At 37.5% G+C, this 17,636-nt stretch overlaps 1 protein-coding gene across 7 annotated transcripts in view; it reads right to left on the bottom strand.

The window, feature by feature from the left end:
* Positions 1-17,636, bottom strand: part of LOC311433862 (uncharacterized protein) — a 443,722-nt gene that overhangs the window by 162,407 nt on the left and 263,679 nt on the right. For 2 of the 7 annotated variants that reach the window (XR_014691002.1, XM_084513513.1), the window contains exons 4-5: positions 3,500-3,594; positions 3,100-3,377 (exon numbers count right to left, since the gene is read on the bottom strand). The exons of 3 other annotated variants lie outside the window; for them this stretch is intronic. Coding sequence is in view for 3 of the 4 variants with exons in the window: in XM_084513513.1 (XP_084369639.1) it covers positions 3,101-3,377; positions 3,500-3,594 (372 nt within the window). In the remaining variant the exon portion in view is untranslated. Of the gene's footprint in view, positions 1-2,892; positions 2,980-3,099; positions 3,378-3,499; positions 3,595-17,636 lie in introns of those variants that run through there. 2 more of the 7 variants (XM_084513519.1, XM_084513514.1) reach the window with 2 other exon arrangements.

The raw sequence follows: 17,636 nt of genomic DNA, 5'->3' as shown, positions 1-17,636 counted from the left end.
AACTGAGTATATGTCAAAGCCCTCCTCTCAACCCTTCAAGTAGGAAAGAAAACCTCAGTGCTGGCTTCCTTCTCCTAGTTTGTAGACTCTAAGTTTTCCCCTTCTCCACGGTGGAGAGCAGCCCAGAACATCTGAACCTTAACTAGCCCAGTAGTTATATACAGCTTATTGCCAAGTGAACCATCAGAAGTCTTTACCTTTAGTGAAGGGGCTATTTCTTGGAGACAGTGCTAAAGATCTCTTGCTAATAACAGTAGTTAAAATGTCTGTTATATAGAGCAGGCCTCTATTTCACAAAATATACTATACTTTGGAATAATTGGTGGCATCTGCTCTCAAGAGATTCAAGCAGAAAGCACCAGGTGAGGAATGGCAGACTGAGAGCTGAGTGAGAAAAGGAAGTGACAGAACTTTTTCCTGTGCTGTTTTTAGCTCTAATAACCACAATACTTCAATTCACCTACACAAATACTAACATTTCCCACACTGACACCATACTTCTCCCTGCATCTACCAAACTCAACCCATTACTTGACAGCTCAGCACTTTGGGGAAGAATTAACTTACCCTGTTTCACCCCTGAACGCTTATTCACCCTTCTTGTTTAATTTTACAGTGTTTTAATTTTTGTCACAGCTGTGGTGAAACCCACAGAAGAAAAAACATAGAATCTTACACATAACACATTGGAGACTTTGAATCACAAGATTTCATCCTTACATAAATATAGGGGTTAATACATCTAGTTATATAAAGATTAATCCCTCTAACCGAAGCCAGATCTGTGGTATTCTTAGGACTACTTATGTTCCAGCTGTGTTATTTAAAGCTTTCATCCACAGTTTTAATATTTGTATTAGACTTTCTGAAAATGTTTAGATTCTTCCTTCACGACTGAGTGCTCTTTGCTTACTCTTGCTTGAAACATCTTTCTTTCCCGAGTCACTACCTCTCTTATCAGCTTCCAGCTTCCTTCCTCTTTTATTAGAGTTTAGTACCATGTTGATGCTTACAGGTTTTTTTTCTGTAAATTTACCAGTGGCTTCTACAGTCATATGTAAATAACTGCTTTATCAACTAGAATATAGAACAGTTTAATATGCAATTATATGTTGCTATAAACAGCATTATTGAAATATTTCAGGGGGGTTCCTGATGTTTAATAAGATGCATTGTCAAGCATAACAGAAACACTAGGCTGGTAACATTGCTAGTACATGCCTTGCTTCAACTTATTAGTCAAAAGTTTTCAGATTTATTTAGAGAGGGTTTTGATTCATTATCCTCATCTGTACATCCAGGCAGTCAGTTCTGAATATCTGAGGCTATGTGTAGATACAGAATAAAGACAAAGAAAACAGTGAGAGCACACATCAGGGATTTTTAAGGTGAAAGCTGCTATGTTTTCTAACTTAAAGGATCTCTGAGCTATACCCAGGGAGAGAAATCTTCTTGCTTTCTTCTTCTCTGTAAGCATCAGGACAAGCATGCTTGAGAGAATGAGAATGAGTGTGAAAAACACACTCATCTGAAAAGGGACTGTTGCAAGAAAAGTGGTAAATTGTGTTGTAAGAATAGACTCTGGGACAAATTTATCTACATAACCAGACAAGAAAATACACCAATGTAGTTGTGGCAAGAGGCTTAAAGACTGCTTCCAAAACAAAAGTATCTCTTAAAAAATTAGCAGTAAGTCTAGAAAACAAGCAAAAATCATACACACCAGAACAGCTTTATAGCAGAAGATGAGGATGAATATTTCTATAGCTAGCTCTGTATCTGCTCTTCCCAGGTAATCAAAGCTGGTTCTCAAGAGGTTCCAGGCTGAGAAAAGGCTGAGAAAGATTCAAGGATAAGACTTTCTTCTGTGAATAGATGATTGTACAAATCTTGAAAGACAGATAATTACATCGTGCACCCATCTTCAGTAATACAGGATCAAAACATTTGTCACAGAATATAGAGGTTCCTCTTATTTTATATGGATTCTTTGAATAGGCATTTCTATGGGAAGATTTCAAATGACTTTCCACACATTCATTTACAGACCACAAAAAAAAAAAAAAAAAAAAAAAAAAAATTAAAAGTTCCTTACAGACTCTAAAAATTGGTCTGTACTACAGGAAAAAAAAAATGCTTTTAGTTATAGCTTTGGAATTACTAATATATGTTTTGATGTGTATTTCTGAAGTGTTTCAAACCCAGCTTTCTAAATGCCATGTCCTACCACATCATTTACTGTCAGGATGAGCTTTCTGATTTTGCTATTTTTTCTTAAACCAAGAGGCAAAATCAATCCTAAGTGATTTTTGAAAGCCTTCCAAACACGTGGGCAGGTGAACCATTCATCAACAACATGCATGCACATACACACACAGAAGGGAGAGAGAGAAGGAAAGAAAGTAAAAAAAAAAAAAAAAAAAAAAGGAAAGAGGGGTGGGGCACAAGAAGGAATACTGCTTTTTAGAAACTCTCTAGATATATCTATGTGAAGCACTTCAAAACAGTAAAGAAGGAAAGATATATGCCATATAGCACTGAAATAATGCCTTAACCCATCCTACTGACTATGCTGCAATTCACCAAACCAGCCATAGACAGTAATGGATTAATATTTTCCTGTCTGTGGAAAAAATTATAGCCTATGCTTTCTTAGACACATCTTATGATACTAAATCCTGTGCAAGTGGTTGCAGTTTGTTGCCATGAACCTGGTTTGCCAGTTTGGGCCACCTCCCACCTCACAGCAGGCTCAGTCCAGCTGCTTGCGCTCCACCATCTAACACAGCCCCATCCTTCTCTCAGGGAAATCTCCAAGTGCCATGGCTGCATACAACAGAAAAGTGGTTCCCGGGCAATGCCTCTCCAGCCTGGGACCCACAGAGTGACTGTTGTTACACACCACGGAGCTGCTGCACAAACATGGTAGTGGAGCATCAGAGAACAGCTTCCCTTTCATCTCCAGTGCCTTTTAAAACTCTGGCCATTTGTGTTTGATAAGGGGGGGGGAAAAAAAAAAAAAAAAAAAAAAAAAAAAAAAAAAAAAAAAAAAAGCAGAAAAAAAGCATATTAGAACTAGGAAAGATGTAGGCACACTCATTTAATAAAATAAACACCATTCTGGATGAAAGCAAATTGGACCTGACATTTGCAATAGCTGTTTGTGTTCACCAAAGTAAGTGAGGGACAGGAGCGGTATTAAATTGAATTGCAGCAACATGCAGCAGGTATGGGATGTGCCTCCCGTAGCCTCTATTATGGAAACAAGACAGAGCTCACTGGGTGAAGGTTGTGTTAAAGCAACATGGGGTTTTTCTTCATGTCTCTTGTCATCCCCATTCAAGTGCTGATCCAGTGTGTATTGACTTCTGTAACCTCTGTGAAATGAGCAACATCAGACAAGCTCCTGAGGGGCAGCTCTCTATTTTGTAGGTACCACTGACACGAGGCCCGTGTGTTGGTACAGTGGTAAATATCTGGAACAGGGAACTATTCTTACCTTCGGTATGATTCCCCCAAGCAGAGGCAGAAAGGGATCAGGACGACGTGCTGAAAGAGTTTTAGCAGAAGACAACAATCCTGTTCTGCATTACCCTGCAGAGAACCAAACGCTGTCAGACCATAAGCTGGAGCTGCTGCCTGCCGCACCCTTTGCTCCTTATCTGCCTCCACAACCTCAACGTGTGGAATTAAACTAGCCAGAAAATTCAGAGGCTACCAGAAAGAGAGGATAAGTGTTCAATGCAAATCTGGGATCATTTGATTAAGGCTTTCCCAAGACACAGCCCAGATTTAAACAATCTGCTTATCCATTTCTCAGCATCTTACAGCACATTTTTGCATGTACCACTTGTGCTTGGTGTCTGGTTTCATTTATGTCACCCACTGGAACACCAAAAATATTGGTTTTGTCTCTCTCCAAGGGCCACTGAGAATTCCAATAAACATTTATGTTGCATTTAAACCCTGCTAGAGCTCTGCATTTTCCCTACAACAGAGCTAACTTAATAGAGGGAAGAACAAGATTGACAAAAACAACCATTCTTGGCCTCCTGAATTATTTGGTTCCTTCTCAGCTAAATAATTAATAATGCAAAAGCCAGACACTTACCATCCATGGGGGTGTCTTAAGACTAGCTGACTGATTGACTTTCATGGAATATTTATCTTAATTAGTGTATTTTATTAGTAGATCTTGAGTTTATATTATCCCCTCCTTTATTCTTTTCTTCATATCATAGCTTTTAATGCTAGACGTGTTAGCACCAGCATGAAATTCTTGAAAGTTTACCTTGAATTCTTGAAGTTTACCTTGAATAACATCAGTCAATCTTAGTATGCAGACCTAACAGTTGATGGCATTATCTCACCAGAACTGAAACTGTTCACAGAATACACGTAGTATGTGACATTAGTTATAGACAAGGTTAGCCTTTTAAAAAAATGAGTGAACAAGAGACTCCTATTATTTTTAGCATTTCTGTGACACCCTAAAAGCACTTTTCTAATGCAAGTCAATACACTAAATACAAGCAGTATTTGAAGTTAATCCTTTGCATGGTTCCTGCCATGGAAGCACCTTTCTCAGTTGCTACGAAATTGTCAAACTCAAGGAGGGGGAATAAACCTTCAAAAGCTGCGTGTCTTGGCCACACCATCCATATGGGGCCCACACTTTGAGTTTTAGAAGATACATTATAATCACTCCTCTCATAAGAAAATGCTGCTTTTGCACTGTTCCATATGCAGCAGCTACAGAAGAAATGATACACATTCCTGCTATTTCTCTGCATTAGGACTTAGTCCTGGTTTATGCAGCCAGGCATTTTAGCTGTTGGGTGTTACATGACCCTGTTCACTGCTCTTTTCCAGGATGTCTCCATGTCTTCCTGTGCTTGTTACACAGACACCCACAAGGCTTTTGGCTCAGGCATGGAGAGAAAAGGCTTTGAGTATCCAAAGACTTGTAAGTTTTTGTTATTTTTGTTGCCTGTTTTTGTTTTCCTGTTTTCCCACAAATGGCACTTGAGCCTCTTCACATCCACAGTGGAGCTAGCTCCCATAGAAACTAAGGGAAAATGGAAATTGACAAAATCCTGCGTCACTTGGGCACTTCCAAAATGTGATAACCTAGCCATCTGAGTAAGTCTGGCCATTCCGAGCAATCTAAAATTTGCACTACACAGATGCTTAAAGTGTTTTAATAATAGTGACCGTCAGTGCTTTGGTAGTCACAATGGCCAAAAGCTATGAGCAAAGCATAGATTTTATGCAAATAACAGTCTCTGCTATTCTGAAACAGGAGGAGGACATTCAAACAGTTTCTTTGTACCATCCAGAGAGGTTGCACCTTTCAGCTAGGCTGAGGAAGGCTTTAAGACCTTCACTAGATTGGGACAGAGGGAGGAAGACTGATTATGTATGTTGTGAAGCATAGGGAAACCAAGCAAGTGGTGTCACCTCAGAGAAAACGCTTAAGGGAGAAAGGAAAGATAACCTATTATTCCGGTTGTTCAATAGTGGATTACAATTGCCTCCCCATCACTGCTACATACAAAAACACCTGGTTCTGAATTGAAGTCATAAAGCCACAAAAAGAAAATAAAGAAAAAAAAAAAAAAAAAAAAAAAAAAAAAAAAAAAAGCAGATATATCAAATGTCCTATAATTGCCTTGAAATCTTATTTTCTCTGACCTGAAGGTAGTATTTTGTGCCCACTGTTTTAATTCCTAAATGTGATTTATAAACAATTTATATTATCCTAATCTGTCCCTGCTGTGTTACAGCAACAGCAAGCCTACACAGAAATCTTAATGAAGCACTCACTACAAACTGTAAACAGAGAGGCTGCTGAGGTGTCATGTACAGTACTGATAGAGGCTAATACCTTCCACAGTCATTAGGTTTGGATTCGGGGATGTTTGCACAGTAGTCAATTCAGATAAAATTCAATTGTATGCTGGCAGCCCATAAAAAGTTTATGCATCATTGAATCTCTGAGGTATGCCTTGGTCTTAATAGGATAAAATTCATCTCTGAGTAGAACATCCTTAAATTGTGCAGTTGTCCCGCTACCTTGGTTTGCTTGGGGGCGTAGGATGGTGTAGCCCGGTCACAATCCCTGCAGAGGGAATTATCGTCACTCTTAAGACATGCTAAGAATGTGTTCGTTTAAAGTGCTGAAGCAGAAGAAAGCTAAGGGCATACTTGTGCTTCAGTGACACATAATGATTTGGTGTAAGCAGAAGCTGGGAGGTGTGGAAGGGCAATGGATGCAGCAACAAAGCACACCAACAATTCACACCCCAATACACACACACACACACACACAACGTTGGAAGAACCACACAAGCACCAAAATGCTGCAAGCTCAGATACAAGCACCCAAGCTGTCTAAATTAACATCAGAATTTGCTCAGATGTGCACTTGCTATTGTGCAACATGCCCTGAAACACTGCATTACTACAAGTAGGAGAAAATTAAAACATAGGAGCTATGTTTTTAAAACATAGGAGCAAGTCTTACTTGCCAAAAGATATTTGTTGCTGAAATTACAGGGGTATAAAATGGAAAACAGACAAATAAAAATAATAATAATAATTCAGAAGTGTTTCTACCAACTATTTTAGAAAAAATAAATAAAACAAAATCAACATCTCAAAAATATTCAGGATTTACCTTGGGGATGCCAAATTGCTTAAGGGACTGAAAATTGAAAAATCTGGAATGATCTTAACATTTTATTTCTACATTTTTGCAGATAAAACCTTTTTATTTTCAATGCAAAATTTTATTTACATTTGTTCACTAGCATTTTAAAATGCTTCTGTGAAAGTGACTATCCACCTTAATTTTAATGTTTAATGTTATTCCAGGTTAAATATTTTGTTCCACTTCAGGCTTTAATTTTTTTTACTTTTTTTTTTTTTTTTTTGGGGGGGGGGGGAGTTCTTTGTGAAACACAACTATTTTCTGTATTTCAGAAGTATTAGCTAAAGCCTTTATTTATTTTCACTCTAATTCCTGCCAAACTGAGTATTCCCACCTGGTTTATTTCATTTTTGTGAAATAAATTTCTTCAAAATTAAATAAACCTAACCGAAAATCCCACCTAAATCTTCTTCTGAGTACCGAAGTAGAAATGAAGAGTTCCACAGGGACGGTGTCATCAATCTCCAGAGAAAGATATTACCAACGAAAAACGGCTTCAGATTTTTCTTTAGTAAAGCTTCACTCTCCCTTGATCTCCCCCCTTGCCCGTTGAAGAGCAGAGTGAGGCCCACAGCACATTTAAGGACTGGAGACTTCCTCTGTGGAGTCCCCAAACCTCCCCTGGAACAGCACCTGTCTGGCCCCCCCAGTCATGACAAAGATGTAGCAGAGTTTTCCTATAGTTGACATGGCCCTAAATAGGCACCCCTTTAAGACCCCCTGGTATCGCAGTGTGTGTTCTCGGTGACCCATATCTACTCCACACTGTGTCCAAGACTGGACAGTCTTGGACTCAGTCTTGGATCAGTCTTGGACTGATCTAGCTATCCAGCCCACTCACATTTGTTTGTACACAAAGGCCAAACTTTAAGAATTTTCTTTTGCTGCACCAAAAGCCACAAAAAACAAACATACAAAAATATTTAAGTTAGGTAGACACGGATTCATGTATTAAGGTCTGCATTTAAGAAGAAAAGATGTTCATAAAGAAGCTAAACTTCTTACGGAGGTTTTAGCTTTCCATTTCATATTCTTTTTTATATTCTTTTTTTCTATTTAAGCTACAAAATAAGATATCTTTTCAGAAGAAAAAATGATACGCTACATATTTTAAAGGAAAAAAAAATAAAAGCAAAGAAAAATTTTCATGTCATTCCTCAGGTCACAACAATCTAGAACACAAAAGCACTGTGACAGGACTTTCTGGCAGCAGCATCCAATTCCCACACAGCAGTATCTTTCATTTTTACCAAAGCAGCTAGATTTTACAAGTGCACTACAACTAAGTTAATGGGAGTTTTAGATGTTTAACTGTATTTCCTTTTTTGATGTCATCCAGCATGCCAGCTCATTTCATGTTCCCATAAGATAAATGGGGTATGTTCTTCTCTTCCCAAATGTTACCCTAGTCAGAGCTTACAGTCTTTCCTCAGAATTGTACCACCAGGTAGAATTACCAAAATAACATCCACTCCTCTGAAGAGTACCACTCAAAATAAGAACACCTGCACTTTTTAGTTTTAGTTTTCTCATTTTTAATAATATTTTGAAAATAATAGCTGTCCATTTTTCAGGCTATTTGCACAGCTTCTGCCCGAAAAATTGTCAATTGTTTCAAGAAGGACAGATTATAGCCTGTCAAAAAGCCTGAAATTGAGCCAATGACAGCCTGAAAACTATTCCAGACTCTGAAAACATATTGCTATGCCTTAACATTTTTCTTTGGCAGCTGGTTACTGGAAACTTAGTTGCAGCACAGGTATGGAAATGCTAAAAAAGTTGGATTAGAAAGCTATATTAGAGGAAGCATTAATTTCACTGGTCTGTAGGAGGAAGCAGGCTCTTGTTTTATCCTTAGGACAGTATTAGTTTCATACACAGTTGAGTTTTATATTCAGGTACAATACTCCATTCCATGCCTTTCCTATCCTTTTGTCACCTGCAGGTAGCAATCATCCCTCTTTGATAGTTAAAGCAAATGGCTAAAATGGTTGAATGGAGTTCTGTAAGCCAACTGCATACTGAAACCTCCCAGGCCCTTACAAAAGATAAAACCGGATCAGTGTTGAAGACTGTAATAATGTGCGTAAAGGATACAATTTTAGTGAGGAATTAACTGCATATATTATTTGACCCAGAGAGTTTTCCATTCCAGAGAGTGATCCAATGAATATGAAAGAAATTAAGAAAAAAGTTCTAAGGATGTTTCCTAAGGATACTTCCAGGAGACTGCAGCTAGAACTCAAACACCTTTTGCTCTCATTCTTCTCCCTGCCTCATTCTCCCCATGCCAGTACCCAGGGCCCCCTTAACACAAACATATGCCTTGCATAGCCAAGTGCAGCAGGTGAGCTCCTAGCCTGCTCTGGGAGACCACCGTGCCTACTTTGTTCTTCAGATGTGAATGGCTACAGAAGGTAGAAAGAAGTAACTTATGGACCCTGAATATCAAAAAAAAATACCACTACTGTACCACACTTCCCCAAATCTGCAGTGTTTCTCAGTCTGACTGTATCTCTTCCTCCTCTGTCTACAAGCTCCTGTTTATAGCACAATCACCTGCTCTATTTGAGAGAAGCAGCAGACGTCCTTGGCTTACTGTCTTGAAAATACTGCCCTTTCATGATGAGATATTCTTTTATACACCTTTGCATGCTATCTCCTTTATCTGTCTGACCTCAGACGATCAGTCACAGTGCCAGAATTTCAAATAAGTTAACAGGGTGGCCCCTAAAAGTTTATGACTGCTCAGTTCATTTGCAGCAGTTTCCAATAGTACAGGCCATTCTTCCTGCAGCTAACAGGTGGCACTGGTGTCTTCTGTTTTTCCAATCTGAAGGCGAGAGGTGAACCTGTTACAGCAGGTTAAAGGGTGGAGAAGATTGGATTTTTTTAGATAGGTCTATAGGGAATAGATCAAGTTAATTTAAATAGCTGGCAAAAGGCCCACTGCAGCTTTAGTCATGATGAATTTTCAGATTATTATAGGAGCAGATGGACTTTGTCCTGTAAGTAATTGTGTATTCTCTGGAGTGGACAGGGGGGCCATTGAACCATCTGTTTTGTTGTTGCTCCAGATAGTGTCTTATTACTGTCTGTGTCTGCTGTTTTACTGCCTGACTCCCCCAGGTCTACTTTACATCAGCTTGCTCAGACACAAGATGCCCTCTTGTTTTATGTAAGAAAGAGAATGGTATTTGCCACCCCAGTCTGCTATGCCATGCCTGTCTTCAGTCTGCTACCTTTCTCTGCTTATTTTAGCCCCTCAAAATGTATTGGAAAGGACAACAGATTGACAGGTCTTTTAGCAGTGGTACCACTCAATGCTGCCAGGAGTTAAATTTGTAATAACAACACCTTGCTTCAGCATGGCATTTTTCAATACAGGAAGACAAGGATTTTCATACAGTTGTCAGCATCTGTAGCCCCATCCTACAAACTGTGAAATTTGGGTACAGAGGAAGATGGTCCAGGTTCACAGCCTAAAAATAGGAAACTCGGAAATACTCACAATAGGGTCAAAAGAGACAGAAGGTAAATAGTACACATTAATCTGTATAGTCATTCAGTACACACTTATACATGAATGCAAGAAGTACAAGAAATAACATATGTCCAAACATATGTCCAAACCTGGGATTTAGTTGCTATACAGGCTATTCAGTAGGATAACTCATATGACTCAACTATCACTTTATATTAACATAAAAAGACATACAGCTTGGTCAAGAAGGGCAGACTGCAAAATAAGAAACAAGGACATTAACCACATCACTTATGATGTGATCTGTTGAACTCTCTGTGTTATGATTAAAGGTCCAATATTTTTTGTATGAGTTGAAGTCTGTCCCTGAAGTCTTTTAACACTGACTCAGTACCAAGTCCACTAATGGCACTTCGTTCAGTGTCCTGTAAACATTATACTTCACAGGGTTCCCTCATACCCCTAATGCATTTCCATAAATACATATAAATAATTGGAAGTGAGGCCTGCTCTAAGAGTAACCATGATTTTATACAGTTCCTTGTAATTCTTATCCTCAGAAATATAGGACTGTTTTCAAAAGTTAAAATGACAAATCAGACACTCTATTCTACATGAGGCATTCACAATGGGTGAAAGCTTTCATCAATATGATGCAGTGGGATTTATTTTATCTTCAATGTATGCTGTTAACCCTGAACAAGCATACAAAACTTTTCTGGAGTTAATTGTTCTTTCACCTCTTAGACTTTCTCAGCTAATCAAAGATGAAGAGCTTTTTCATTATTAGCTGAATGACATCCTTCATTGCTCTCATCATGGTTGAGGTACACCAGTTCAGCTCTCTGTATTATTTTGAATATGCTGCATATTCCTGAAAGACTCACAAATGTGGAGTCAATCTTTCTTTATTAAAATCTATGAAATTACCTAATCTAAATTCCATATGGGCCAGTGATTCAGATAACATGAATGTGTTTTTTTTTTTTTTTTAATATTAAAATACCTTTGTTGAAAACAAGTTAAATTAATAACGAGACCTATATTAAAAGTTTTTTTCTAAAGGATATGGGTTTTGAACTTTCATGTCTTTTTGAAACTAACTTGAGATTTGTGAGTAGTTGGTTTTTTTCCTCTCATTTCTATCATTAAATCCTCTAATAGAGAACAAAATACAGTGGTCTTTCTCAGCCTTTTCTTGTGTCTTGGTGTCATTAAGGCATTATGTATATGAATATTTTTACTTATGCTAGCATACAATCCATTTGTTTTCCTCAGAGTAAATAAAATCAAGCAGACAGTTGGCTCAAATGACTCAACACAAAGCCCCCAGAACAGCAGAGGCACATCCATGAGAGCAGATGAGAATCTAAGCTGAGTCTTAGAGCTGAACACAAGTCCCAGGCCATAACTGACATGAGCCTTCTGTTCAATATCATTTCATTTATAATCATTTGGCATTTAAATTACTATTCTGTTCATTAGTCTGTCTCAATGTATGGGTAGCAGGGGTCATTAGTACATATCTCAAAAGGGTTAAATTCTAAATTAAATCTTGGCATCTTTCAGGAAAGTGTCTTAATTTTGTGACTGCAAAATCTTGTAATTCCTTTTTCCAAAGTACCCTCCAGAGGGGTTTCTTATTCACTAGCAATAATCAACTGCCATAACTTAGAAGCTTCTTAGGTATCTTATCAAATTATAAATTGCTATAAGGTCATCTTTCCATTTGCTAAACTTATGCAAAGTTGTGTCTCTCTTCTTTCTTTTGTGTATCAGGTATACTTGTATTGCTGCTGGTCAACAGTTTATACAGGTACAGTGTTCTTCAGCTCTTCAAAGATTAGCAAGTGAGCTGATAAGCACTTGGGAAAGTGTTAAATGCAAATGAAAAAAGAAAAGCCTTCACATTTTTATGTTAATAGTACAATTCAGACATTCTCTAGTATTTCCAGCTGCACTAGAAATCTGCTAACATACACTGCATAAAACTTCTCAAATCACTACTTCTTTAAAGATATACTTTTAAAGGTGCATTTAGATTGCTAGGTTTTGCATGGTGTTCCATAGATGCAACAGGGGTAGCTTGCCGTGGACTCAAAAACCGATTTTATACAAGGACAGAAAACATTAGGTTTAAGTCACACTGGCACACTGGGAACTGGATTTCCTGATGCATGACAAAACCCCAACAAATTCCTCAAAAATGTGTTTGCTATGAGAAGTGAGAAAAAAAAAAAAAAAAAAAAAAAAAAAAGTCTTAAGCCAGAGGTCAACAATCAAGTGGACCTAAATAATGAGAGGATAGCCATTCCTTTCTGTAGAGGATCCAAGATTATAGGAATGGAAGACCTAACGGCACACTTCTCAGCAGGCTGTCACACTCCTTCCTACTGATCAGAACACACCAGACCAGGATCTAATGCACTCCCTTAATAGATGGCAGCTATCCAGCAACTAAGCACTAAGAGAAAATACAAGGCCTGAGATGACTCAAATTCTCCAAGGCTGTGGTGACAGGACTGGAAATAATGGTCTGGTCTGAGTATCCTTAACTGTAGGCTCTGAAGGCTGTGGCATCAGCACATGGAGGCCACCAGATGTAGTATTAATACATCCAGTTTTACCTCATGTAACTATCATAGGAAAAGGAGAGCAATGAGGAAGTAGCACATGCATTCCTCAACCATAGCAAGAGGATATCTCCCAAGAAAGGACATGAAAACAGACATAGTTAAGAAGCAGAAGCACATCTTGTGATGTGCTGACACATTAAGTGTTATAAACATATACGTTTATACAACATGAATGCAAACACAGACAAAGCTTTTTTGAAAAAGGTAACTAAATTCTTGATAAAATTTTGCAGAGGTATCACAAAATCTCTTTCTAGCTGACAAGTTTTGAATGTGAAAAATTATATTCTGAAAACTGAATACAGTTTTCACTGAATTTCCCATACATGAAGAGTAACCATTGATTTTTAGCCTGGATTAATTTTGTTTATGGAAAATAATAATACATATGTAATATGTATAACATGGAGGTAGGAAAGAAAAAGTAAAGAAAGAAAAGCCTTCTGGTAATGGTAGTGATGAGGTACATATAGAAAGACATGGTAAACCCTGAAATGACTGTGCATAGTTAATGAATTTCCTAAATACTTTCTAAGCGTACTATAAAAAAAAAATGAACCGACATGCATCAACTTTCATTTCCTAGATATTAGTACACATTTTCTTCTCATCACAACTTACAATGCCCATTGATTTCTAGGCCACTTTCACTGATATTGACATCTGTAGACATCTTAGCATGGTCTTAAGGAACTGAAGTGCTGGTCAGTCTAGTCCAGAGAGAGCTTTTAACAGCCGGCTTTTCATACACTCACACAAAACTTTTGTTAATAATTGTTTGATGCCCTGAACATAGTGCCAATATATGTTACTTGGTCAGTTAAATCACCATGCAAACATTAAGATCTAAGGAAACAAAAACTCCTCAAAAATCAATGGCAAAAATGCTAACTAGGTTTTTTAAAACTAACTTGAATGGCTTGGGCTACATAATACAATACATAATACAATACAAAACATGAATAAACAAGATTACTGTGATTCAGAATTGAGCTATCTGTTTACTTCAATAACTTCTGTTTCATATAATAATGCAACACATATTGAAGAATAGGGAACAAAACCAGTTTCAGACTATTTTAATTTTCTAATGAAAATAACTTCTCTGAATATACAAGTAAGTTAATAGAATACCACGACTGAATTCTGGTTTTGTGCATGTTTGTTTCCATCCTGGGCTTTTGATTTAATTAAAACTAGTGGCAGATGGAGTATCTACTCTGATTCTCTCTGCCAATTTCTGTAGTTCTGTAATAACTTTTTCCTAATTTAAAAGATGTTTTCCCCTTTCTGTTTTCAAAACATCCACATGAGCAACACAGAGAATTTACTATTGAAAAGACGCAAAAAAAAAAAAAAAAAAAAAAAAAAAAATCAAGATAAACTAAAGGCTGGAAAACAAAGAAATAAGCACATTCACATACACAAAAGAAAGAATTTCCCTGATCTCTTTTACTCAGTACTTTTATGAGTTATTTGTAGTAAAAGTAATAAGCAGTCTTGGTTAAAAACATGATTTTTTAAGTCTCTTTAACAAAAAAATCAATGACAAAACATCTAGACATTTAAGGAGTCCTACTATTTACCAAGTTCCTTTTTAATAATAAGGGGTCCGTAAATCAGAGAACAAGCTACTGAGGATATTCATATATTCTCTCTTTTCTTTTTCTTTGTTCCCAAACAAAGCTTACTGCTGGAAGACAGTCTCTAAGCATTAATAGGTAGGGCTCAACATACTTAACCAGGTTGAAATCCTATATGTCTTGTATTATGGAGAGTCCAGCTATGCTATTTAGTGGTCTCTTCTTGCCTTGAACTTCTTATCTCTGTGATGCATTCCTCCTACCCCCAACACCTCCCTGAAGACCTGAATTTTAAAAGAAATCTGACTCCAAATTGCGTGTTGCTGAAGAAGTGGGCATTTACTGGTTTACAAAGGATCACAGCCACCGGATCTTTCCCTGCATGTGCAACTACTTTGGGAAATTTCTCCTGAAGCAGGCTTTCTCCTGGACCTCTCAAGGCATCTAACTCCAAAATCTGAATGCTGCAATGTCAAGAAACATTTAATGAATGGCTGCAGCACTAAACATAATTCATCATCTTTTCAATCGATGAAAAGGTTTTTATCTGCATGTTACTCATAGAATTCACATCTATTGTTGTCTCTCACATCACCTCTAGCTGTCCTGATTTACAGTTGTTTTGTTTATTTTCCAACACACATTTCAGTCCCCATCCATTCAAAATTTTGAAGAGAACAAAATTTCCACTAGCATCTTGTAGTTCATGAACTAAGACAGTTTGACCAAAAAAAAAAAAAAAAAAAAAAAAAAAAAAAAAAGCAGCTAAAAATCTTTGAATTTGAAAAGCATGTTAGAAAGACTGTTGCCTAAAACATCCATCACACCTAATGTTTGGTTTTCAAAAGACTATGTATCTATGGAAAAATCTGTCACTCTCACAGTATAGTAAGTGGAGAGAATGAGGTATCTTCAGAGGACAATTCAATGATAAGCCTCCAGCTCTCCCTTGGGTGATAATGAATCTCTTGGCTGTCTCAGGTGAAACCTGCAGCCGCAGCTCAGGCTTGCACATACTCTAACCTCCAGGCACTTCGGCCAAGGCTGACAAACCTGCCCCACATATGTGATCAGTAGAAGAAAACTATACGATTTGAAAAAAATAGTAGCTAAAAGGTTGCTGGTTACTTAGTAAGAAACAAAGCTATTGTTTCAAAGGGCTTGGTTTACCAGCGAATCATCGCTATACTTCATCTTATCCCCAACACACTGTCCTGGTAATAAAATCACAACCCGACCTGATAGGTCAACAGACAGATTTCCAATTAGAGTTGTCATCTCTCATCCTCAAGTTGCAAAACAGCTTGTTCTTGCTGCTGCTACTATTGTTATTAACCCAATCAAGAGAGCTCATTTCATAACCTTTATTCCCAGAATTGTCACTTACTTGCTGCATGACTTTGGATAAATCCTTAACTACGCTGTGATTCAGCTTCACCTGCCTTAACCTAGGGATTATAATAATAATCCCACTTTGAAGAGCATGGGATGAATGAGTGAAAAATGTTTTTATGAGGGCAAATTGTCATGTTGTCACTAGTGAAATTAATACTGCTCTCTGCAGAACACAAGTGAAATATCCATCAGATTCCTTGTTCTTCTTTAACAAAAAAAAAATGTCATTTACTAAAGAAATATTTCCAGAGATGTGTATGAGGGAGAAACAATTAGACTATGTCTAAGAATAATGAGTAATCTATTACATTAAGTCTTGCATAGCCTGCATGCAATACAAACTAGACAGTAATCTAACCTCAGCTCTACTGGAACCCATGGTGAACTCCAGCCTGATGAGACATATTGCACTAAACCACACAAAAGCCATTTTCAGTTCCTCTCTTTCTTCTTTAACAGTTTTCTTTAACAGTTTTCAGATGCTATTTATGGCCTCTATACTTCTTGGATCTCCTTTAAGTATCAATTAAGTCCATTTTTAAAGCACAGATAACAAAATACTTATTTCTGTTTTTCAGGTGACTACTTAAACTATGATTACAGTGTGATTTAGAACAATCTGTGACTTCTCTTGAAGTATAATGAACATAGTGAGCTGCCTTTTTTTTTTGTCCCCATAGCTCCATGCTAGACTTCATCTTTCAAGTGTGGCACAATTGCTGTCACACGGTATTTTTCTGGAAATTGCTCACAGCAACTTGCCCACTCTTTGAAAAAGATGTCCTAGACTCACTCTGTTCCAAAATCCTAAAACAGCATCTCTTTAGGACCTTGGCTTGAGATTGTTTACTCAGAGATGAGCAGCACATTGCAGTTATTGTGCTGGACAGAAGTAGTCCCAACAGAAATCCTGTTGCTACCCCAAAGGTGTCATGGGAATGTCTTAGTCTCTGTGTCATAACACCCCAAGCTCTTCCTGTCTCTCAAAACCAGTAATGGTGCAAAATGTGACTTCTTTTGGCAGGAGATACCACCATAAACGTTACACAATCACTGTGACACAGCTTTTACACAAGTAGAATACCTTATCAATCATGCTTCGGGGAATTTTCAGCAAAACAGCATTTTTCCCCCTCATTTAATGGTAACTGCAATATCTAACCAATTCCAACCAATAATTTCATTAACTGTCTTAAGTAGTCTATTATCCTGATATTAAAAATGTTTCCCAGTGATTTGGAACAATATCACAGTATTGCTGTTTCTGCAGCAAAACTCCATGGAGCCCAACTTGAAAGAATTATCCAAAAAAATCAATACCTTAGCATGAGACATTTTTTTCATGGAAATCAAAAATGTTTCCTGATTTGTCATAATAGATGAATTACACATGGTGTTTGCCTTCTTTTCTAATCTGTACCTTTTAAAATATTTATCCGATCAATATTCATCAAGATATATCTTTCTTAAATTGCCTACCACCAGTGAAATACAAATCACTAAAATGACTCCAAGAAAATCTGTGTACATCCACAGGAGTAGAAATTACACAGGTAATAATAAACAAGCTGTCGAGTCATTGAATTTGGAAGCGTTTGTTGGTGTAAGGTACTTATAACTTTACTTAGTCATTAGATATAACCCATTTTCTGTTTGCCTACTCTACTATGTATCTTTGAGGTAAAAGTAAATGTATTTTATTGATCCTTACCCGTGTGTAATTACTGGCACAATTCCATAGCTGTGAGCTGGCTGCAGCCTGTGGAGGGTGTCTGCTCACATACAGTACTGTCTCCATGACAGGGTCTTCCCTGTCATGAATTACC

The sequence above is a fragment of the Aythya ferina genome (genome assembly GCF_964211825.1).
Source record: "Aythya ferina genome assembly, chromosome: 3".
In the NCBI taxonomy this organism is placed as follows: Eukaryota; Metazoa; Chordata; class Aves; order Anseriformes; family Anatidae; genus Aythya; species Aythya ferina.
This window is presented reverse-complemented; position numbering and strand designations above follow the sequence as displayed.